The 26,421-nt window shown below is 34.3% G+C and overlaps 1 protein-coding gene across 1 annotated transcript in view; it reads left to right on the forward strand.

Moving 5' to 3' along the window:
• Positions 1-26,421, forward strand: part of LIPI (lipase I) — a 58,321-nt gene that overhangs the window by 16,012 nt on the left and 15,888 nt on the right. The window contains exons 2-8 of the mRNA XM_041735184.1: positions 1,621-2,006; positions 4,036-4,144; positions 4,990-5,091; positions 9,977-10,066; positions 11,550-11,717; positions 13,578-13,682; positions 23,870-23,981. Of these exons, the coding sequence (XP_041591118.1) occupies positions 1,621-2,006; positions 4,036-4,144; positions 4,990-5,091; positions 9,977-10,066; positions 11,550-11,717; positions 13,578-13,682; positions 23,870-23,981 (1,072 nt within the window). The remainder of the gene's footprint in view (positions 1-1,620; positions 2,007-4,035; positions 4,145-4,989; positions 5,092-9,976; positions 10,067-11,549; positions 11,718-13,577; positions 13,683-23,869; positions 23,982-26,421) is intronic.

Raw genomic sequence — 26,421 nt, forward strand, 5'->3', positions numbered from 1 at the left:
TTATGAACATTATTATGGGTTTATTCAACTATTTTCTTAGGATAAATTCTTAGATGTAGAATTATTGGCATGAAGTATATTAAAAATTTTGTGAATTTTTGATATCAATTGACAAATTGTTTCCCCAAATCTTTTAATAAGGTAAACTACCAGAAACAGTACAAGTACAAATACGCTTTTGTAAAAAAAATTGGGATTATATGCTTATTTTGAGAGAAATTACAATTCTGAGAATCTATGAAAAGAAAATGAAAAAGCAGCCATTTTTTCATGCCTGGCTATGACTATTGCTATTGATTTGGCCTAGTTATTTCATTCTGTCCTACATCCTTCTAGGATACACAGATGGATAGACAGATAAGTAGGTAGGTAGGAAGGTAGGTAGAGGAAGGTAAATAAATAGGCAGACACATAGGATGCACACATCGATGAGAATACTATCTGGTATAGTTAAGGTATTTTAAGTTTTTGTGCAATTATCCATACCCTGTTATTAATGTCTTTACATTTAATAAAAATTGTTTATTTTGTTAATATAAATTCTAAAAAGAAAATAAGGATGAATACCTACTTTTAAGATTATATGTATACCATATAATTTTATTTTTTTTATTTTTTTATTTTTTTTAAATTTTTATTTATTTATGATAGTCAGAGAGAGAGAGAGAGAGAGGCAGAGACACAGACAGAGGGAGAAGCAGGCTCCATGCACCGGGAGCCCGATGTGGGATTCGATCCCGGGTCTCCAGGATCGCGCCCTGGGCCAAAGGCAGGCGCCAAACCACTGCGCCACCCAGGGATCCCTACCATATAATTTTAATTTCAAAAGGATTTGTATCAATTTATGCTCTCAGCATCCATGTATATGAATATTTATTACATATACCCTTAGAAGTATTAAGATGATTTTTACTTTTTGTTTAATTTGATGAGAAAAAGTGATACCTTATTTTTTTGATTTGTATTTATTTGATCACTAGATATATTTTCTTGAATGATTATTATCCATATATAAATATTCTGCAGAATTTCTGTTAAAGCTCATTATTTACTTTTATTGTTGTGCATATATATTTGAGAGAGAGAGTACAAATGGTGGGGGTGGGGAGGGTGGGTGGAGAAGAAACAGAGGGAGAAGGAGAAGCAGACTCCCCACGGAGAAGGGAGCCTGATGTGGGGCCAGATCTCAGGACCCCGAGATCATGACCTGAGCCAAAGGCAGACACTTAATCAACTGAGACACCCAGGCGCCCCTTTACTAACAAAATTAATGATTTTAGTCACACCATTTCTCTTTTGTAGAGATAAAAAGTAATTCTTAATTTTAAACCATCACATTTCTTTCTATATTTTATTTTATTTATTTATTTTATTTTATTTTATTTTTTCTTTCTATATTTTATTTAAAAATTTTGGATGCTTCTTCAAAGGGTCTTTTTTTTTTTTAAACATAATCAATGCATTAAACATTGTAGTTGCTCCAGAGTATTATGTTGAAACACTAATGAAATAAAATCTTCCCTCTAAATTCAAATCTATTATTTGTAATAGCAATAGGAATTGTATCAAATACTATTGCAGGAATCATCTTGACTGACTTTTTTTTTTTTCTCATTTCAGAGAGTAAAAGACCATGCCTTCACTTCTCTCAGCTAAGTCTAATGGATTCCCTCAAAGATTTGTTTATTCCCCAAATGGAGATTGCTTTGATGCTATATACAAGGAACAACCTCAACTGTGCTGAGCCACTGTTTGAGCAGAATGGTTCACTTAATGTTAATTTCAGTACAAACAAGAAAACGGTCTGGCTTATTCATGGATATAGACCAACAGGTTCCACTCCCTCATGGGTTCAGAACTTCCTAAGGACTTTGTTGAATCGAGAGGATATGAATATAATTGTAGTAGACTGGAACCGGGGTGCTACAACTTTTCTTTACAGCAGAGCAGTTAAAAACACCAGAAGAGTTGCTTGGAGTCTGAGTGGGTACATTCGGAATCTTTTGGTAAGAATTTTATGCATTATATATACAATATTTTATGTAATACCACAAAGTGGTAATAAGATAAATACTTTTTTCCTATACATATTAAGGATTATTGCTTTGATATGCTTTCATTTACAGCCATCTTTTCCTGTGTGAATGGATAAATTCCATACCTAGATATGAACTGTCTTATTTTTAAAAAATGATCTTAAAGACTTGGTTATTATGTTTTGCCTTAAAATCTTTTAAGATTTTTATTTTTTTTTTAACTCTACCTATACTGACTTGATATTAAGGTAATGGACCAAGGGGATAAACTATATAATCGTTAGGTTCTTTAGGTATCTTTTCTAAGATATGGCTAATATATTTATAATTAATCAAATGTGAATTGGTAAAAGTGAGGGAAAAAGATCTTGAAAAGTAGCATACTTCTGCCAGCCTTGGAGACAGGTCTTTGTACCATTCAGATTTGTCTAGCATTTAGGTCCACTGTTGGGATGAGCCATAAATTTGGGCCAGTTTTAAGTCATCTGCAGTTTGAATGATCTATACTTACTACACCAACCCATATAGATATCAGTGTCTGTTCTAGAGAGAAACGTAGTCATGATGAGCACTTGAGAGAAAGAAGGGTGATTTCTGATTTGGAACATTCTTGGGCTTGAAATCTGCTTTGAATTGTGTTGTGCTGAATTTCCAAAGTGCTCTTGAAATTAAGCAAGCTTAATAGATCCAAGAAGCAGTTACATATAATTGTCAAGAGTCAGACTGGAAGATAGACCAAATCTATCCCTTATACTCTGTATGACTTTGAATAATTGCTTAATCTCTCTGCCTCATTTGTTTATCTCTATACATTTGAGATAACCAAACTTTACAAGAATATTTTATAGAAGCATTAAATGAAATTAATTCTTTCAGTGTCTGGTATATGATAATCATTGAATGAAATCAAGATCAATATAATTTTTAACTCCTCAAATTTGGACAAAACCAAACCAGCTCTCTAGAGAGACAGTGGAGTTAATTGATTCAGCCGGTCTTATAGTTTGTACATTGCATAATTGATTGTTGCTTACAGCAGTGGCCTTTTCTCTAATAAACATGTATTTCAAAGTGTGGGAAATATGAATGTTAAAGATAGAAATTTAGGAAAAGGCTTTATATGTAGGAAAAAGGAAGAAAAGCTCAATAACACTAAAGTTGAGAGTGATTCTCCCTCAAGTTTCTGGGCATTGCCCTGAGAAATTTGAAGAAAATTAATACCCTGTGTCTGGAAAGCCTGGGTTTAGTTACTCATTGACAGCAAATATCCTACATCTTTACAGGCCTCTAATTGGTGTTTAAAACTTATGCTTGGAGGAATAGATTCCATGATTCTCCAGCTTGTGATCTGGGAAGCTATGATCATACTTAAAATTCATAAGTTTCATTTTGTCATCTCTGAAATGATGGTGATTCACACTGTTTCAGTCTTCTTGGTGATTTTGACATAATCTGACCAGAAAAAACAAGTAGGTAGATTATTATATATTTTGGAGTTAAACAGGCCTGGACTTGAAGTCCATCTTTGTCCCTGACAGTAATAAGTAAATATGGTTTCAGGTAACTCATTATCAAACTATGTTATTCAACATTTAATAGATGCCAGGACTTGTTTTAGGCAATAGGATAAAAATAAATACCTCATTGGACTAATATGAATATTAAATATGAGATTTACAAAGCACTTATTCAAGGTAATACCTAATGGTGCTTTTACTGTTATTATGAAATTCTTTAACTAAATGTATTATTTGGCATATACTATTTTGGATAAAAGATAACAAAGGTTTTTAAAAATGTAATGGCATTACTAAAAATGTATAGAGAAAAATCGGATATCTTATGGAAAATGTTGAACAAAGATATAGTTTTTTTAAATTATAAAATCCCATTTTCTGTCTCCCAGAAATATATTAAATGAGAAAAAAATGAATTCTAGAATATTGATGCATTTGTGATTTCTAAAATGAAAATCATAACATTGTATTTTCACTTGCAGAAGTATGGAGCATCTCTTGATAATTTTCATTTCATAGGTATGAGCTTAGGGGCTCATATTAGTGGATTTGTTGGAAAGATATTTCAAGGTCAACTTGGAAGAATAACAGGTAAAACATTTTTGAGATGATTTTATCTTCCATTGAATAGATGTTCTCAAGTTGTTAAACTTTACCTCCTCCCCACCCCCATTTTTTTGACACATGCTAGTAGGTCATGAGCCTAGAATTTCTATTTAAATTTTCAAATGCACCAGCAATAATATCTATATTTCATGGAACTCTTAATGGATTTTCCTTTTCTTGTGTGTATGTGGGGAACTTTTGTGAAAAATGAAGGATAAAATACTAATTTGTTTCATGCCACAGCCCAAATTGTATTTGGCACTTAAAAATCATTTTAGAAAAAAAAATAAAAATCATTTTAGAACTATAGATAGATCTAGGATGAACTAGTAAAGCATGAGGATCAAGACAGGATCAAGATATTATTCATTTTACCTCTTCTCAGGTCTGTAGTAGATATTTGTTATTAACTATAAAAAAACTACAGGTTTATCCCTAAGTACTTCTTAAAAAAAAAAAACTAAAACAAAAAACAAAATAAAACAAAACCCTACAGTATTTTATTAATTAATTAATTAATTAATTAATTTAATTTATAAATTTATTTTTTATTGGTGTTCAATTAACCCTACAGTATTTTGTTGAGGCATCCCTAGGTGTAGCTTAACACTAGATTGTTGATAAACTCTAAACATTGGTAAAAAGTATTGTTCAATTAATGAAGGTATTTGCTACTCATTCAATTTAATTTCTCTTAATATTAATTTTTTGCACAGTTTAAGCTAAAACTATATTGATGTGCTTATAATATAATAATGCAAATATCTGATCTAATAACCATTGTTGTAGGAATTGACTAATCGACTGACAGTTTCTTTCTTGAATTTCAGGTCTTGATCCTGCTGGGCCAAAATTCTCTGGAAGACCATCTAATGTTAGATTAGATTACACTGATGCTAAATTTGTTGATGTCATCCATTCTGATACCAATGGTAACAATGTAGGATTTATTGTTTAATTATTTGGAAAGGAAAAGATGTAAGACATTGGGGAATAAGAGAACATAAAAGGAGAAAGAGTAGTGGGTAAAGTGATGATGAGTCTGTAATGATAAAATGATTATATTTCCCACAAGGGCTATTTCTTAGTTTGTGATATCCTCTGGAGTCAAATGGCACTTTTTGCCTGCAGCTTACCTCCTTCAGGTTTCAAGGGCTGTCATATCATCCTAAAAAATTGAAACTTGATAAAAAATACTTCATCTTGTTCATACTATTGACAATTTTGATCACAGTTTCTCCCATGCTTAATGTTTCTACTGTATTTAGCTTTACCATTCTCTCCACTCATGTTCTCCTTGTGATGTGTACCAACTAGAACAGAACACAGCATTTCAGATACAGATAGAGAATACTTTCCCTTAAAGGTAGGGAAATAGTTTCTGTATTGTTTTTAATTATCTTCCTAAAAATAATCTAACAGTCTAACAGGTTATTGATAGCTTGGGCCAGAGTGCTTTGGACAGACTCTTGTTGGTTTTTTTTTTTTTGGATGATTTTATTTATTTATTTGAGAGAGAGTGTGAGTAGAGTGAAAGCAAGCATGAGCAGGGGAAGAGGGAGAAGGGCAGAGAGAGAGGGAGAAGCAGGCTCCCCAACTTAAGGCTTGACTGGGGCTCGATCCTAGGACCCTGGAATTATGACCTAACCAGGAGGCAGATGCTTAACCCAATAAGCCACCCAAGTGCCCCAGGACAGATACTTTCAAGGAAAGTTGTCTCTGAGCCCCTTCCTCATTTGAAATTGATGATATTAATATTTGTTGAGCACTTCCTATACCTTGGGCAGTGTTTTAGATGCTTTATGTGAATTAATTATGAAATTCTCCCAAGTCCTCATGAGATAAGTAAATATCCTCTTTTTACTGATGGGGAAGCTAGGGACAATGGTCACAAGATCAGGAAGTGGCAGAGCCAGAATTCAAAATTGTATGATTCCAGAGTCTGTGCTTCATGTGTTTGTTGCTCTGATCAGCTGATAATTTACATGTGTTGTGGTTGCGGGCACAGAGAGGATATGGCACTACCATGGAGAAAGGAGGAAGTGATGCCAAGACTGTTCTGATTTCCCTATTTCCTCAGATTTCTTTTCTCTTTAGTCCAAGTAATTTATTTGCTCCCATAGTCCTCTGAGTTTACCATGTGGTGATCCCTACCAATGCCTTTGTGAGAGCTATAAATGCCATAAATCCCACAGAGGACAATTTTTCAACCTTTATGTCTGTGTGCCTGGAGGCTGAGCCTATTGTTCTGCTCCTTCTTTGGAATCAAACTTCACCTATGTATCACGGGTAGTTAGTGCCTAAAGGTTCATAGTTCTAATGTGATAACTCAGCCTGTCAAGACTTTGTTGCTTTATCCCTTTCTATCAGGTTAGCATTCCCACACACAGTACACCTACTGCCCAGTTGCACTGTGATTCTTTGTCTGAGCTCTTCCTTCTGAAACCTCTCTCAACTTCAGTTCTGCCTATGGCCTTTGAATTAGCTCTTCATACTTTTTATTGTTCTTGTTTGCATTTTTGGCTTTTCCTAATAAACTGTTTTTATTGTTTTTTCACTATCAACATCTTTTGACAACCTAGACTATCAGATCTAACTTACCACTATAAGCCACATGGTTGGCACCTTTGAATGATCTTTTCATGACCATCACAAATGAGAGACACAGAATATTGATACTGCATGTCCCTTCTCTCAAGGAATTTCTGAATGAGATACTTGGGGTTAGCATATATTTGGCAGACTGTCTTTTCCTTAAATACTAATCCATGAGTGCGTAGGGTTTTTTTTTTTTTTTTTTTTTTTTTTTTTTTTTTACCATATTTGATTGTATATTTTAAAAAAGCTATATGGCCTTTCAAAATTGTGAATTGGATGATTTGGACTAACATTTTTGCTGGGCTAACAGGGAAAAATTACAGTCCAACATCCAGAAGCTAGAAAAATTCCAGAAAAATAAACTGGTAATTTGGAGTCACTTTTCTTATGGCAAGTTTCCTGATACATTGAATATGGGAAGTATTTCTGAAACCCTTTACATTGGGCTTGTAAAACATTGCATTTTTACCTTCTTTCCATGAAATGAAGGAATACAGAATGCTTAAACTTTATATATCACCCTCCAAATTAATATACTCTTAGGGAGAAAAAAATAGAATAAGGAGAGAAAGCATAATGAATATTAATTAAAAAAAGGGCACCTGGGTGGCTCATTCAGTTCAGCATTTATCTTTGGCTCAGGTCATGATCTCAGATTCCTGGGATGGAGCCAGAGCCCAGTGTCTGGCTCCCTGCTCAGTGGGGAGCCTACTTCTCCCTCTCCCTCCACCCTTCCCCCACTTGTGCTCTCTCTCTCTCTCAAATAAATAAAATCTTAAAAAATTAAAATAAAAAATATCATTTTACAGATACTACAGGTATTAAATCGATCATATTATGATATAATGAATATTATGAAAATAAATATGAAAATATGTGATCTTATTGTATATAAAATAGAAAAATTTTATGAAGAAGCAAAAAGCATTTATCAAACTGACAGATTAAGAAAGAAAATTTGAATATTTCTATAATTATTAATGAAATACAAACTGTAATTTAAAGACTTTCAAGAAAGTAAATCTTAGGCAGATTTTTCTGCCAAACAATTAAGGGAGAAATAAGACCATTTTCACACAAATGGTTTCAGAGAATAATAAAATGTAGGAAACTATTTATAACCTTTTTTAAAAGCCATCCTAAAAATGTCAAAACTTGAGATAGACATTATAGAAAAGAAAATTTGTGGACATTATTATAACCATGGATGCAAAAATTCTACATAAAATGTCACATTAGTAAACCAATTCTGCAACATAGAAAAATGGATAATGATTCACACCCAATTTAGATTATTATAAAAAAGCAAGTAAAATAAAAGCATATGCAAAAGTATACATGAAAAACGAGTCAATTTATATATAGTTCCCAAATGGGCAAAAATAAACTATAATGTTTTGGGAGGCATCCTTGGAAGGTAAAGAATAGCAAAAAAATTATTTTGTTATAAGATGTTATTTTTAATGGAAAAGGGAAGCTGGTGATTAGGTAAGAGCATACTAAGAGTTTCTAGGTGCTATTTCTTGACATAGACATGATAGCTAAGTGGCTAAATTTTAAAAGCCGTATCTACTCTCCTTACTCTCCTTTCCCTCCTTGAAACCAAGGGAATGAATGACCTAAACAGACCAAAATGCCCGGCCCCTTCCATCTGGTAAAGGGGAAAAGACATGCCTGAATCAAGGGCTGCTTGTAAGTTAATATAAATGTCTTTTGCTTCTCCCCAATTCTTGAGGAGCCTTCTTGGCTTGATTCTACCTTAGTGGCAAATTGGAGAAAATGATGTTTCCAACCTGGAACCCCTAGTCTTGGAACTCCATGTTGAGTTCAGACATAAGGAAACCGTAAAGATTTCCAAAATTAAAAAAAATATATATATATATTGGTCATATTTAGGAGAATGCAAGCAGGTGATGGTATGTAAAGAGAGATTGGCTAGCATATCCTCACCACTGTCACAATCAATCAGTCTTGTGCTTCCCTGGATTCTAAGGAGTTCCACTAAAGTCATTTGAATTGTTCTTTGCCTTTCCTTACACGCTGAATCCCCTCCCCCATTATTCACACAGGCCCAGTGTTCTCATGCTCTGCCAACACCTCACTAGCAGTTATCTTGTCCTGTTCCATACTAACACTGAATCCTGTGGCTGCATATTAATCCTTACTGTCAGACCTGTCTTTAGTCTTTATCTTTGTTATGTAAATCTATTGCTGGTCACTTTCAGGAGTTTATTCTGTTGTAGAAAATGTCTTGTGCCCTAAGCCAAAGCATTGCAACTTTACTTGGGAGCAAAATTTTTATATCTAATCACATTCCTGAGTATTCTGAGCTTGCTACCTACCCTCTTTCATCCCCATGACTTCCCTGGGTTATAGCCCCCATATTGGTAATAGTGGTCCCATTATTACCACTGGGGTTCTGAGGATCCACAGATACACAGAAGCCCTTAAGTCATAGCTACACATTTATGTTACTCTGGCCGAATTTGTTCCAGCTGATGCAGCATATTTAGGTATTTCCAGTTAGTGAAATCTAGTACTAAGTCTTTGGCTGTATCCAGAGTGTGAGCAAATCATCACACTGGCCTAAAAGGTCACAAATGACTTGGCTTCATTTCCCCCAGTGCTTCCTCTTGCATGTTATACTCCAGGTAACTGGGCTTCTTTGAATCCTTTAGGTATGCTCAATTTTCTGCTTGGCTCACTGTTTCACTCACATCCTTCACATCATTGTGTGACTACCTCCTCAATGGAAAATTGTCTAACCAAACTACTTAAAAGTGCAAACTACCACCCCCACTAGGCCCTTACTGTCCTCATACTTGGTGTTTTCGCTGTGGTACTTATTATTATCTGACATACTATATTTTCACTTGTGTATTATGTCTTCTTCCCAGTAAGATATAGTTTCCACCATCAAAAGGAGTTTTGCTCTGTTTTTCTTTTTTATTTATATGTTTGTAGCACAAAGGACTGTGATGGACCCAGTAAATTGATGACTGGTAAATATGTTAAATTGATGACATATAATTTTCATGAGGAATTAATTTGAGACATTAATACCAGAAAAATGCATCTTTGTAAAAATAGCATTTATTTTATTTTCAATTCAAATTTTAAGAGTCACTTTCAATGGAATTTATAGGATATTTTATTTTGTAAAAGTGCTGTTGACTCCATTATATTCAGTTTGTGATTCTTGAGTGTTTTTCTTCATAGGTTTAGGCATTAAAGAACCCTTGGGACATATAGATTTTTATCCAAATGGAGGAAAAAAGCAACCTGGCTGTCCTAAATCCATTTTTTCAGGTATACCAATAGTATTTTTGAATGAATTATGAATTTCAAATGATGAAAGGAAAAGAATTTACTTTACTTTTTTCCTTTTTAACTTGTGGGCAAGATTTTGATCATCCTTGCTCGTGAGTCAGGAGAGTTATTGGTAAAAAATGGCTTAATTGGATTTTTCTCAGTTCATAAAGTTTACCAGTACATATCCCATTTTGTCATGGTGAGACCTATTACATTAGTTTCAATAGCGTCATTTCATCATTTTTTAAATAAGATTTTATTTATTCATTTGGGGACACCTGGGTGGCTCAGTGGTTGAGTGTCTGTCTGCCTTTGGCTCAGGGAGTGATCCCTGAGTTCCAGGATGGAGTCCCACATCGGGCTCCCTGCGAGGAGCTTGCTTCTCCCTCTGTCTGTGTCTCTGCCTCTCTCTGTCTCTCATGAATAAATAAAATCTTTAAAAAATTTTTAAAAATAAAATTAAAAAAAAAATAAAAAAATAAAAAATAAAATTTTATGTATTTATTTGATAGAGAGAAAGAGCAAAGGCACACACAGGTATTCTCAGGAGCATGGGGGGGCGCGGGGGCCGAGGGAGAAGCAGACTCTCTGCTGAGAAGGGAGCCCAACTCTGGCTCAATCCCAGGACCCTGGGATCATGACCTGAGGTGAAGGCAGACACTTAAGAGACTGAGCCACCCAGGCACCCCTTTATTTATTTTATTATTATTATTATTATTTTTTGTGCACCTTTATTTCAGCATTTTAAACATTAGGAGAAGGTCTAAGTCAGTGAAGAAGCACATACGGCCAAAGTAGCATGTAACATGAGTTTGGTCTCAGGATTTAATCTTTACCATAACTATAATATTATACAAGCACAGATTCATAATCTCTTGTACTTGATTGTTACAAAATAGCCAAGCAGCTGCTCCAGGTGTGGATTTGGCTCACTTCAGAGTCATGGGAAGCAGTGTTTTGAGGTCTACAGTGACACCTAGTTAAGTAACACACCACTAAAGACCACAGCAGCTAGAGAAGTTTGGTCAAAGATTATAAGGATGTGAGAAGATTGGGAAAGAAAAGGACACAATAAAAGTTTTATTGTTTCCTGGTTTCATAGTCCTCCCTGACAGTGAGTAGAAATGTTGGGGATGTGAGGTTAGAAGGGAAAGATATACACATAGTTATTAAGTATGGTAGCACTGTGTGTGTAGAGGTGGTCAAATGATTGAAATTAAACATTTTTTCCTGGGGTAGTTATTACTTCAGAAATTTTTAAAAATAAATGTCATGTAAATGCATATTACATTTAAATTTTCAATGGTACTACTCATTTAGTTCCTTGAGATAAAATTGTGTATTATAGTCAACACTTTAATATCCACAAGTATGTAGTATTGAATAGAACTTAATTTTTCTCTAATTTATTTAAACTTGGTTTAATAAATCTACAGTTTAATACATCTACAGTTCTTTTGCTTGATTTTTAACACTTAAGGAATTGAATTTATTAAATGCAACCACCAGAGAGCAGTTCACTTGTTCATGGCATCTTTGGAAACAAACTGCAATTTTATTTCATTTCCTTGTTCTTCATATGAAGATTTCAAAGCTGGTTTATGTGTAAACTGTGAGAAGTTCAAGGAAAAATCATGTCCTAGGCTAGGTAAGTGAGATTGTTATAATTATTATAAGTTTTTGTGGAAAATGAATAAATAATTATTAGTATTTTGCTGGAAAACTTTCATATTTTCTTGTGAACATGTTAGCATTTTATGGACAAATTACCTGTGGAACAACCAGAGAAAATAATTTATTTCCTATGTAGTACTTTTGAGGTTTTTAGTGAAAAGAGTTTAATCAACTGCTCAATGGAATTTAACCAACTATGCTCAATGTAGCATGCAAATTTGGTGGTCTTATGATGATCCTTTTTCTTGTTTTGTAAAGAGGTCTCACTATCTATCATCCATCTATATTTCTACTTTTCCACCAAAGAAAGAGACTATGCATTTTTTTTTAAGACTTGTACATTCTTAGTGGTACTGAAGGTTTTAATTTTTATGGAAAGTCTTAGGAGCAAGTGGAGAGGTGTAAACCATAGTCAGCTTTTCATTTGCTATTAGCAAGTAGACATGAATCATACATGGTTCACACCTTCCAAACTCATAAAGCTTGGCAAAAGCAGCTAAGTATTTCAACTTTCGATAACTACAGCCTGCCTGTGAGAAATTATAGAGAGGAAAAAAAAAAAAAGAATCCACATAAAAATAGAACAGTAGAGCTGGAAAGAATCTTAGAGGCTGTTTTTTTGCTTTGGATTTTCTAAAGAGATTACCAGATCCCAAGCATGTCATCCCAGCACTAACATCTTATGAGTGCCATGATCAGGATCTGCTAGAAATGTTTCCAAAGCCAAAGGGGCTCAATGAAATGGGAAGCAATTACAATGGTTGAATTAAACAGCTTTCTGCAGTTTTCTTCAGCAGGAGGTTTATACTAACATGCATAGAGAATTGCTAGGAGAGGAGGGCAAAATGCAGATTTTGCCAGACTTAATTTCTCATAGACCCCTTCTGTCCAGAAGACGTCTTGTGGGATTCTTTTTCTTCAGATCTTATGTTAGGAATTGCTTTTCTGGGCTCATTGCTTTTCTGTATAATTGAGAAAATTGTGACCCAGTGTGAATAGAAGGATTAGTGTTCTTCCTACTATATTCAAATTTCAAATTTGGAGGTAGTAATGTAAGAACAGACAAATACATAAAGTAGGAAACATTTTAAATATATGTGTATGTGTTAGTATTTCAAATATGCTGATAATGTATGTATCTGGAATATATATATATTACATATATAATATGTAATGTATATAGATGCTATCTTTATGACACATTTATAATGTATGCACATGCACATGCTATCTGTATGCATGTGTATATGTAGGAGAATTGGGAGCTATGCTCATGGAACTAAATTTTGTATTTGTTTTATCTAATCATTTTATTCTACTGAATTTACTAAAAGGAGATGCAAGTACAATTCTGGGGATGTCTGCATGGCTCCGGTTGAGCGGTTGAGCATCTGCCTTTGGCTCAGGGCATGATCCCTGAGTTCCAGGATGGAATACCACATTGGGCTCCCCGCAGGGAGCCTGCTTCACCTTCTGCCTGTGTCTCTGCCTCTGTGTATCTCTCATGAATAAATAAATAAATCTTAAAAAAAAAGTAAAATTTTGAGTTTATGATATAATAGTAAAAATTGCTACAAATGGATTGTAGCCATATGGAGTATGCTCAGCTCTGATAAGATTTCTAGGGAGTGGATTTGTTTATGAATCTTGAATTTGATTTATTATGTAATTAAAATGAATGGAATATAAAATTATTTGACAGATGGTTTTTAAGTTACAGAAATCATAAATTATTATTATTGTAATACATTATTTAGTTCATTTAGTGGTTTGAAAGCTTTGTGTGCTATTTGATGGAAATCTAGTTTCTAATGTTTTCTTTCTCAAATCTTAGGTTATCAAGCTGAGCTATGGAAAGATGTTTTAAAAGAAAGAAAAGAAAAACAATTTCTCAAGACCACTGTGTTTTTGGATACTAGTGGCACAAGTCCATTCTGTAGTAAGTTAACATTTTCAACAAATGAACAAATGATTAGTTTTATATACTAATTTGTATTTTCTCTAAAATGTTCTTCCTACCTCATCCAATTCCATCACATAATTTCAAGGAACTCTGAAATTTGTTAGGGTCAAATTCAAAGGACTTGATTTTTTAGCTTGTTTAATTGTTCATCTCTTGAAAGACATTAGGGATGTTTTTAGTTTTTGGCTATTATAAATAAAGCTATGAATATTTATATACAAGTTTTTATGTGAATTTAAGTTTTTATTTCTCCTTTTTAAAGGCATAGGAATGCAATTGCTGGGTCATAAGCTAATTAATTAGCCTTATAAGAAATTGATGAAGTGTTTTTCAGTATTCTGTACCATTTTGCAATCTCCCCAGCAAAGTATGAGTGATCCGATTTCTCGGATTTCTTACTAGCAGTTGGTATTGTCATCATTAAAAAAAAAAAAAAATCATTCTAATAGGTGGATAGTGATACCTTATTGTGGTTTTAATCTTTGTTGCCCTGTTGGCTTATAACAATGGATCTCTTTTCTGTATATCTTCTTTGGTGAAATGTGTTCATGTCTTTTGCCCATGTTTCAACTGAATTTTAAGTGTGGAGTTTTGAGGGGGTTTTTTTTTTCATATATTTTTATAGTAGTCCTTATTGGATATTTGGTTTGCAAATATTTTCTCCCAGTCTGTAACATAACTACTTTTTCATCTTTTTACAAGGGCTTTTGCAAGGGCAAAAGTGTTTACTTTTGATGAGATCTAATGTATCATTTTCTTTACACAGAACATGTTTTTGGTGTCTGAGAACTCTTTGCTGAGTCCTAGGTCTTGAAGATTTCTCCTAATTTTTTTTTTTCCTAAAAATTCTATAGTTTTATGTGATACATTTAAGTCTGTATTTCATTAGTGGTTTAGTTTTTGTATAGTATGTAGGGTTTAGGTTGAGGTTCTTTTTTTTTTTTTTGCCTATAGACATTCATTTGCTCCAACATCATTTGTTGAAAGACTATCTTTGCTTTATTGAAATGCTTTTGTAGCTTTATCACAAATCAGTTAAGCATATTTGTTTAAGCATATTTCTATTGGGTCTAGATTCCATTCTCTTTCCTGTTTCATTGATTTATCTGCTTATCCCTTTTCCAATTGACACATTATTAATTACTATGGCTAATACTATAGACTTATCAGATAGAATGATTATTTCTTCTTCATTCTTCTTTGTCATGTATATTTAGATATTCTAGAATATTTGCCTTTCAATAAAAATTTAAAATAAGGTTGTCTATGTCTACAAAACTTTGGCTGTGTAGGAATTGCATTAAACCTATAGATCAATTTTGGGGGAACTGACATCTTTACCATGTTGAGTCTTCTGATTCATAAACATGTCTCTACATTTACTTTGATTCTTTGATTTATTTCATCAGTATTTTGTAATGTTCAGCGTATAGGCCCTGTGTATCTTTTGTTATATGTATATCTAAGTATTTTTTTAAATTTTTGAGTGATGATAAATGATATTTTAAAAATTTCATATCCCCATGTCTATTGTTAGTATGTAGAAATAGGATTGAATATTTTGTAGTGAGCTTTTTTCTTGGGGCCTTGCTGAATTCACTTATTATTTCTTGGATTTTAAAAATAGATTTCTTAAGAGTTTCCTATGTAACAATCATATCATCTACAAATAAAGAGAAACTTTTACTTCTTCCTTTCTAATCTGTACACCATTTATTTCTTTTTCTTATTTCAGTGTCTAGAATTTCTAATACTATGTTAAATAAGTATGATGAAGACAGATATTTTGCCTTATTCCCAATCTTAGAAGAAAGCATTGTTTGTTACCTGTAGGTTTTTTAACCATGGGTTATTTACAAGCATGTTGTTTAATTCCATGTATTTAGAGATTTTCTTCTTGTCCTTATATTATTGATTTATATTGTTGATTATATTATTTAGAGTCATTATGTTTAGAAAACAAATTATGTATAATTTCAATTCTTTTAAATTTGTTGACTAAAAAAAAAAAAAAAAACCAGTCCAGGATATAGTTGATTTGGGTGCATATTTCATAGGCACTTGAAATAAATGTGTATTCTGCTTTTGTTGGGTGGAGTGTTCAATATATGTCAATAAGATTCTGTTGGTCTCCAACACCATCAACTCATTACAATATCAATTCAAAGTAAAAAATCTCATCTAATATCATCAGATAAAAAGTTCCAAATCATATCATTGAATTCCAAATCTAAATCACATTTGGGTAAGTCTCTAGGTAGAATCCATCCATAGGCACAAATACTTCCATTTGTGGGTCTATGAAACTCAAGAATCAAGTTGTCTGTTCCAAAAATACGTTGGTGAGACAGACAGGATACTAGTCATAGACATTCCTGTTCAAAGGGGGGAAAAAAATAGAAAAGGAAATGGAGTCGATGGTCTGAAGTAGTTTAAAAAAAAATTCCTTTTTTTTTTTTTTAAGATTTTATTTATTTATTCATGAGAGACAGAGAGAGAGGCAGAGACATAGGCAGAGGGAGAAGCAGGCTCCCTGCGGGGAACCCGATGAGGGACCTGATCCAGGACTTGATCCGGGACTCCAGGATCACACCCTGAACCAAAAGCAGACGCTCAACCGCTGAGCCACGCAGGCATCCCTGAAGCAGCTTTATAGTCCAATAGGGCAAATTCCATTTGGAATCAAGAGTTGGAAAAAATTCCCTGTGGCTTATTCCCCCTGAATTCTGCTCCATGGGTTCACAGCTCTGTGTTCTAGCAACTTAGAGTCATCTTTCTTTCTTTCTTTCTTTCTTTCTTTCTTTCTTTCTTTCTTTCTTTCTTTTTCTTCTTTTTTATTATTTTGTATAAATGGTAACTTATGTTTACAGATGAATAGTTCTAATAGCCTGTTTCTTGCTGGAAAAATTCTGAGGGCCCCACAACATTCTTTCGTTTTGTACTTTGTCTCCTTCAGTCCAAGCTGACAGCCTTTATGCTACTACAACATTGTCAAAAACCTTGTAGATGTCCATCTATGTCAGAGATTCATTCCATTAGACAAGAGGAACTTCCAAATATCTTTTGTAGATAATCCTATCTCTATTTTGGGCTTCTACTGAGATGGCGGAGGGAATCTAATAACCACATACTTAATCTTTCCTAAGAGCCTTTAGTGTTACTGAATACTCTGACTTTTTTACCTTTCTAAGGCAGAAGATTGTCTAGTCACACTCCTAGATTTTTCTCTGGGGCATGATTTCCTGATAGTGAATCTCTTAGTTTTAGTATCTTTTGCAAACTTGATAGGATAAGGATTTTTTAAGTCATTAGGTCCGGATTTGTTTTTAACACTTTCATCTCAGTTTACATTTTTCCTCTCACATTTCAACATAAAAACCACTAAGAAACAAGGCCATATTTTGAAGCCCTATTAGCATGAAAATCCCCTCAGCTAAATGTCCAATTTCTTTATTTACAACTTTTGCTTTCCATATAATTTCAGGACATAATTCTGTGAAGCTTTCTGTGACTATATAGCAAGTATTCTTTTTCTACCAGTTTTCAATAACACGTCCTTTCATTCTGAGGCCTCATCAGCAAGTTGTTAACCATCTACATTTCCACTAACAATATGTTCAAGGTAATTATTCACACCAAAATACGTATTCATTTTCTGTCATGACCACAACAAATTACCACATGGTTAGTGGCTTAAAAAAGCTAAAATCTATTATCTTTACAGTTCTGGTCAGAGGACTGACACAAGTGTCACTGAAAAAATTGAGGTGTCAGCAGGCCTGTATTTCTGGAGGCTCCAGGGGAGAATCTGTTTCCTTGACGCTGAACTTCTAGAGGCTGTCTACGTTCCTTGGCCTGCGGCCTCTTCTTCCTCAGTGGTGGGTTGTGTCTTCACTCACTCTCACTGCATCCTTTCAATCCTTTTGCATCACATCTCTTTTTCTGATTCTCTTCTTTTTCTTCTGCTTTGTAATTACAACCCTTTTAACTGCATTGCTCCCACTTGGATAAATCAGATAATCTTCCTATTTTAAGGGCAGGTGATTAGCAATTTTAATTCCATTTTGCTTTGCCATTGAAGCTTACATATTTACAGGTTCCAGAGATTAAGACATGGACATATTTGAGGAGGCCTACCATAATTACAATAAGCACATATGATTTTTCATAGTCTACTGTTATCAACATTTTATGTGAAGTGTGAGACTTTGATTTGCATTTAGGTTTCTTTACATTCCCCACTTTAAAGTATCATTGTCTTGAGTAGCAGATTGCATGATAATTTTTGTCTCAATCATCAAATATATAAAATTCATGAGGAAAAGGATAATCTATTGTATGTTTGTAAATGTCTTCCCTTGCTATTTACCCTCTGTTTTTGATGCTTTGAGATGATTTCAATTCCTTTCTGTTTGAAGAAATTCCTTCTTACAATATTTAAGGAATTGAGTCTGCTAATAAAACTGTAGAGGTTCCTTAAAGAGTTAAAAATAGAACTACCCTATGACCCGGCAATTGCACTGCTGAAGATTTACCCTAAAGATACAGATGCGGTAAAACGGCAGGACACCTGCACCCCAATGTTTATAGCAGCAATGTCCACAATTAGCCAAACTGTGGAGGGAGCCTTGGTGTCCATCGAAAGATGAATGGATATAGAAGATGTGGTCTATGTATACAATGGAATATTACTCAGTAATTAGAAATGACAAATACCCACCATTTGCTTCAATATGGATGGAACTGGAGGGTATTATGCTGAGTGAAGTAAGTCAATCAGAGAAGGATAAACATTATATGATCTCATTCATTTGGGGAATATAAAAAATAGTAAAAGGGAATAAAGGGGAAAGAAGAGAAAATGAGTGGGAAATATCAGAGAGCGTGACAGAGCATGAGGGACTCCTAACTCTGGGAAATGAACAAGGGGTAGAGGAAAGGGAGGTGGGCGGGGGTATGGGGTGACTGGGTGACAGGCACTGAGGGGGGCACTTGACAGGATGAGCACTAGGTGTTATGCTTTATGTTGGCAAATCGAACTCCAATAAAAACATATACAAAAAAAAAAGAAATAAATTATTTAAGTTTTTCTTTGCCTTAGAGTGCCTTTATTTCTTCTTTATTCTCAAAGGATAGTATTACTGGATATAAGGCTTAGAGTTGAGCTCTTTCTTTTGGCCTTTGAAAAATGTGCCACACAGTGTGTGAAAAATCCTGGCCTCCATGGTTTCAGATAAAAAAAATCCATTGTGACTCAAATTTGTGTAATGCATCATTTGTTTTGGGCTGCTTTCATTTTTTTTTTTTCTTTTTTGAAGTTTAATTATGATGATTTGGTGAGGATTTGTTTGGGTTTATCCTGTTTCAGGTTCACTCAGCTTCTTGAATGTGCATATTGGTTTTCTTTATCAAATTTAGAAAGTCCTTGGCCATCATTTCTTTGAATATTCTTTAATACCAATTTATTTTCTTTCTTCCTGACATGATAACATACATATGACATCTTTTGCTATGGTCGCATAAGTGTCTGAGGCCCTGTTCATATTTTCCCTCTCGCTCTTTTTTTTCTCCATTGTTGAGTTTGAGTGGCCAATTGATCTGTCTTCAAATTCACTGATTTCTATCCTCTATCATTCACTCTACCATCAGGTACATGCAGTGAGTTTTATATATATATTACTGTAGTTTTCATTTATGTAATTTCTACCCTGTTTTCATTTATAGCTTCTATTTCTTTGCTCAGATCTTTCTATTCATTTTTTCAAGAGGCTCTAACTGGTTTTTTGAAATCCTTGTCAGATAATCCCAGCATCTGATTTATCTCAGTGTTGGCATCAATTCATTGTCCTTTCTCACCAAAGTTGTGGTTTTCTTTGTTCTTGGTATAATGGCCAATTTTTTTTCTCTTTCTTTCTTTCTTTCTTTCTTTCTTTCTTTCTTTCTTTCTTTCTTTCTTCTTCTTCTTTCTTTCTTTCTTTCTTCTTTCTTTTTAAAAGATTTTATTTATTTATTCATGAGAGAGAGAGAGAGACAGAGGGAAAGAGACACGGGCAGAGGGAGAAGCAGGCTCCATGCAGGGAGCCCGATGTGGGACTCGAACCTGGGTCTCCAGGATCACGCCCTGGGCTGAAGGTAGCACTAAACTGCTAAGCCACCTGGGCTGCCCTAATGGGCAATTTTCAATCATATCCTGTTCATTTTATGTATTATGTTGGAAGTTGAGTCCTAATGTAAATCTTTTTTATTTTAAGCAGGTAGCCACATTGTTTAGATTTTAACTTTATGTATTCTGAGGCTCTGCTTTCTTAGACGTATAATGGTTCAGGACTTTTATATTTTCCTGGTAACTTGCTTCTTTTTGCTTTATGCAAAAATTTGCATTTTGCCTCCCAATTTTATCTGATTCTATCATATTCTATCACAACAGTTTGTATCTCATACAGCCTTTGAAACCTGTCTTCTTTTCTGTCTTAAAAATTATTTTCTGTAATATTTCATTTCACTTGTTACTTAACAATCAGTATTTATTATGAATGTTACCATTATAACAAATGTTCACTATATTTACCAATTTTAGTTTTCTACCTTTTATCTTGTCCTCTTTCCCTTGTCCAACTTTTGCCTTCTGGGTTTAACTCCTAACTTACTGAAATATATCCTTAATGACTTGTTACTAGTGGTCTCTCTCAGTTTGTTTATTCCTTGAAAATGTCCTTATCTTTTCCTTACTCTGGAATGCAAATTTAATTCAAGCTAGAATTCTAGACTGAGAGTATTTTCACTCAGCACTTTGAAGACATAAATTTTCTTTGCAGATAAATTTATTTTTTCATTTATTGTTGGTGTAATTATTGCCTGCAGATAATCTATAGTTTTCTTCTGGTTGGATTAGTTAATTAATTAATCTACTTATTCATGATTTATTGTTATCATTTTCTAGTCTCAAGGGTCACTTTAAGCCTCTTAAAATTAAAGAAAAATATTTGTGCTATTTCAAAATGAAGACTCATGTATTCTTTTAATATAGAAAACTCTCAGTAGTCAGCTCTTCAAAATTCCCTCTTTGGAGCACCTGGGTGGTTGAACTTGTTAAGTGTCTACCTTTGGGTCAGGTCATTATTCCATATCCTGGAATTGAGCCCTGCCTCAGACTCCCTGCTTAGTGGGGAACCTGTTTCTTCCTCTCCCTCTGCAGCTCCCCTGGCTTGTGCTCCCCTCCACTCTCTCCTTCCTTGTTGAATAAATAAATCTTTAAAAAAGTTTTAAAAAAGCACAAAATTCTCTCTTCAGAGCAAGTTGGATTTTGTTTCTTTCAGAATTTATGTAGCATAATCTTGGAGAATTTTTAATGTAATTTGGAGGGGTAAGGAGGATCTTTACCAAGTGATGAGTGCTAATTTAAATTCCATGTTATCAGGGTGTCTGGGTGCCTCAGTCGGTTAAGCATGGGACTGTTGATTTCCACTCAGGTCATGATCTCAAGCTTTGTGTCCAGCTCCATGCTCAGAGCAGAGCCTGTTCCTCTCTCTCTTAAATAAATAAATAAATAAATAAATAAATAAATAAATAAAATCTTAAAAAGAAATTTCCATGTTACCTGGAGTTTTATTTAGTCTTGGAACATTTTTCCCCCATCTAAGACTCATAGCCAACCAGTAAGAAGAATTTCCCAGGTCTCCCTTTGAATGACAAAGCAGAAAATTAAGGTCTCCAGCTCTGTGCAGAGACTTTCATTTCCACTCTGTCACTCAGCATCATGTCTCCTGTGTGTGGAAGTTAACACTTCCATAGAGCCTCAGTCTCCCCACATTCACTTCTCAATTCCTGCAGCGATTTCAGAGCTTCAGTCCTTCTTAAGCTTTACCTTTACTTTCTCTTCATTTCTGTCTCCTGATATTTTCCCTACCTTTATCTGAGCTTGGTTATGTATTTAATTTATGGATCGCACACTCATTATTTCCATGTACAATAAGAGGTGGGCTTATTCTGTAACATCTCAATATGTCATGCTTCCAGAAGTCATCAGAGAGTCTGAAGGTCTGCTTTTGGGGGTGAGGTGTAACAAAGTATTTTGTCTGAAGCTGAGCAACCACTGTATTTATTTATTTATTTTAAAAGATAAAAAAAATAAAAGATTTTATTTATTTATTCATGAGAGACACACACAGAGAGGCAGAGACAGGCAGAGGGAGAAGAAGCAGGCTCCATGCAAGGAGCCCGATGTGGGACTCCAACCAGAGAATCTGGGATCACACCCTGAGCCAAAGGCAGGAGCTCAACTGCTGAGCCACTCAGGTGTCCCTGAGAAGTCACTTTATTTTATTTTAATTTTATTTTTTTGAGAAGTCACTTTATTTATTTTTTTTAATTTTTATTTATTTATGATAGTAACAGAGAGAGAGAGAGAGGGGCAGAGACACAGGCAGAGGGAGAAGCAGGCCCCATGCACCGGGAGCCCGATGTGGGATTCGATCCCGGGTCTCCAGGATGGCGCCCTGGGCCAAAGGCAGGCGCCAAACCGCTGCGCCACCCAGGGATCCCGAGAAGTCACTTTAAAGTAAGAAGTTGTCCTTTACTCTCTTGTGTTAGAAATTGATGAAGTCTGGCGATATATACATTACCTTATTTGAGGCAGTGATAAGCATCAGGCATAAAATAATAAGTTACCCTTGCCTGTTTAGTAGCAATGTTTAACAGCTAGCATGCACGATTTTAGTACATATATTTCTTATAAGAAAATTTCATACATCCCATGTTCTGTTATACATTTTCTTCTAAGAGATGGTTCACAGTATAGGGACCAGTGCCTACCTCTTTTATATAAGATATGATGGAGATGGAGAATATATTCTAGTCCATAAGTTATAATATCACATCAGGATTGGGATAGAACTAAAGCAATGGGTATCACTTTACACTGGATTGCAGCAAAATGTAGTCTGCTTGGCTGTTGTTGGGACTGGGGATGGGCATCTAAGTAATAATAGCATCATACTTGAAGTATAGGAAGAAAATTGGATATTGATGTTAGATGGTAAGTGGGATAGGCTTAGTGAGGACTTAAAAATATCTCTTTGCTGTGAATTTAAATCCTTTGGGTATTTTCCCTCCAGATGCATCAACATCTTCTCATAATAGAAATGAGAGTATCTTAAACTTGCTTTATCAGCTAATCTTCTAGCTCTTGCTTGCAGGTGGGTAGTAGAATCTTGAAGCAGTTATGGGCTGCGATTTTTTGGGTGGTGTTTCTGGCAGGGCCTTGTTCTCTGGCCCTCAGTAATTATTTGAACTACATGTTTCCTAATAGATACTTCTTGTGCTTAAAAAAAAACAAAACTCATGGGGAGTCAGAACTTTCTGTCTAGCTCAGACAATATTGAGTACAGGGGTGAGTTCAGCATCTTTGCCTGTGGAAATTTTACTGTATCAATTTTAAGCTGGGCCATTTTGATTAAGAATAATTATGAGCTTGGTATATATAGAAATACTTAATTTTCCAGTCATTCCTAAACAACCAGTGAAATTGGGAATTATATTTGTTAAGCAATTTTACCTAGACTATTCATCAGAAAATTAAGGAACCTTATCATATTTACTTTAGTTATGTAACTGAAAAAGAAAAGCTGCTTCATTGACCTAAATTCTGATTTTTTTTTCTTTTTTTTTTAGTTTGCAAACAAGATAGTATTCCCTAATTATTTGGCCAACCCTTTACCATACCTCTGACTATCTGGCAGGCTTTTTCATTCCCTATTTTATTTTATTTATTTAATTTTTTAAAAGATTTTGTTTATTTATGAGAGACACAGGGAGAGACAGAGAGGCAGAGACACAGGCAGAGGAAAAGCAGGCTCCATGCAGGGAGCCTGACATGGGACTCGATTCCGGATCTCTAGGATCACACCCTGGGCTGAAGGCGGCGCTAAGGTGCTAAACCGCTGAGCCACCCAGGCTGCCCTCATTCCCCACTTTAAAGTCTAGTTAAATATTGACAAAAAGTTAAATATATTACTTATGTACCAAATGAGTGCCCCTCAATATTATGTGCATATATAATATGTGCCTAGATTACATACATATATATACATACATGTATAATTGCATAGGAATCAAAAATAAGGAAAATAATAATGTGAATTGCATTCTATATTTTTGTTTTATAGCCTATTATTTTCTTCTCAGTATAACTCTTCTAGATAAAACCATGAAGGATGCCTATATTACATTTAAACTATTAAACCAGTTTGGAAAGGTTGAAGAACCAAGTCTCTATGAGTAAGTATAATTTAGTATTTCTTTTCTTTCATAAATTAAATGTTTGTTTTCTTGAGCATCTACTTTGAAACATAATACAAATGGTGTAAATTTTCTATCCAGTGAGCCTTAAAATGTTAAATGTTAAAAGAATCTCAGGTGTATACTTTAATTCATTCATTCTATGGAAGAAGATGCTGAATACGAAGTCGACTATCTTATTTATGTCATATATACCTAGGGACTACAAACATTAGGAGAAACTTTTTTTCCCTTCTTACTTTCTCATTCCAGTGTTCTTCTCAAACTACCTTGCCTTCTAATTCTCTCTGATTTTCAGGCAACATTGTCTTCACAGTGATGTGAATAAATATCTGGTAACTTCTGTCAGTAGAGAGAGACCCAACTTCAGTATTTCAGAGAACCCCTCCCAGCCACAAATCTCACAGATAATAGAAGCAGACTTTTTTTTTTTTAAATTTATTTATTCATGAGAGACACAGAGAGAGAGAGAGAGAGGGGCAGAAACATAGGTAGAAGGAGAAACAGGCTACCAATGGGGAGCCTGATGTGGGACTCGATCCCAGAATCCCAGGATCCGACCTGAGCCAAAGGCAGATGTTCAACCACTGAGCCACTCAGATGCCCCTTTACTTAATCTTCTATTTAACTTTCATTCATTCTCTGTTAAATAAAAGAATGATATGATGGTGTATGCTACAATTAAAATTGTAGTTTCCAACCTGCTATGCTAGACTTCTAGAAATCTATTAAATAATGTAACTTTTCAAAAGGTCATGGGTACCATGTCTAGTGATGAAATAAAAGAGGCACTTTTTTTTTTATCGTGCCTAGACCCTAGAACCAATTTGGTTTAAGTTTAGACTAATTACTGATGACATCATTAGAATTTCAGGAGGCACAGTTGGTATATCTAGCATTCACTATTGTCATAGTCTAGGTCGTTACAGTACCTGAATTGACTAAATCTATTGTGTAATGAGCTTCAGGCTTGCATATACCGTGACGTCCAAACTTACTCAACCATTAAAGCAAACTAAGGAAAAGTCTCTGCATGCTTATATATTTGCACATTAGCATTGCAAACAATGGAAGTGATGTATATAATTTTACAACATTGTTATAAATCTTTGTTTAAAATCTAAAAATGACATTAAAATATAAAAATTAGTCATAACTCATAATAAGTGAGGTTTTGATAGATAAATCTTTAAAACCTTGAAAGCCACAAAGAAAATAATAGTAAATGCAGTATATTATGATAAAATATTGAGAACCTATGTGCTGACGTAATATAAAGACTTCATCATGAAATACTAAGGCCATTTGTGGCAATAATATTCTGAGTTCTAAGTGAGGGAAATTTTTATAATTTTGAGATAAACGTATTTTTAATATTAGATCCTTACAAATTGAATTTTCTTAAAATGATTAAAAGCATTGCCAATAATTTAGTAGCTGGATGGAACTGGTGATGAGTGAGCATCAATTATTTTCATTTTTTCCCCTTTTTCTCAACTCCTCAGTCACTCAAAGAAGAGTATTAAATAAAACAAATTAGGATTTCAAATTCTTCAAATTCTTCATTTACACAAAGGCTCATCTTTTATTAAGAGAAACAAGTTTTTTCCACTTGATTTTGAGTACTAATTGACAATGTTATAAGAATAAATAGTTATTTTATAATAGTTTATTGCTTTAAATCACTTTAAATTGTGTATGGGAATGCCTGGGTGGCTCAGCGGTTAAGTGTCTGCCTTCGGCTCAGGATGTGATCCTAGAATCCCAAGATCAAGTCCCGCATTGGGCTCCCGGCGTGGAGCCTGCTTCTCCCTCTGCCTGTGTCTCTGTCTCTCTCTCTTTCTTTGTGTTTCTAATGAATAAATGGGTAAAATATTAAAAAAAAATAGTGTATGTATGTGCATATATACAACACACATACCTGTATGATCCATTTATTTTTATAAGACATGCTTTCTTAGCCTTTGAGTTCATTTATTCAACAGTATTACTTAGCACCAATGAGACTTATTCAGGCATTTCACCAAACAATGGGTATTCAAGATAAAATAGCATTATTATTGTTCTCAAGGAAGTTGCAGAATACTGGAGGAGTCTAATGCATATTTACAGCTCTGAGGAATAAGTCCTGTAGAGTCGGATACTTATATACTTGAGTGTACAGAAAGGGAAGCAAGGAAGCATTTGAATGGGAGATATTGCAGACAATGAGTGGGGAGAGAGTGCTTTAAAAAGCATGAAGACAGGAAAGTACCAGAGTTCAGTAACAGCATAAAGACTACAGTCTTAGAGAAGTTGTTTCCAACTTGTTCAGAAGGCAATGAAATTGTAATTCTTGATTCCCTTTATCAACATCATTGTCTATGGAGAACAACATGAAATGTTGATGCATCAAGTATTTTCATACTTGAATTAGAGC

This window comes from Vulpes lagopus, chromosome 20 (assembly GCF_018345385.1).
Source record: "Vulpes lagopus strain Blue_001 chromosome 20, ASM1834538v1, whole genome shotgun sequence".
NCBI lineage: Eukaryota > Metazoa > Chordata > Mammalia > Carnivora > Canidae > Vulpes > Vulpes lagopus.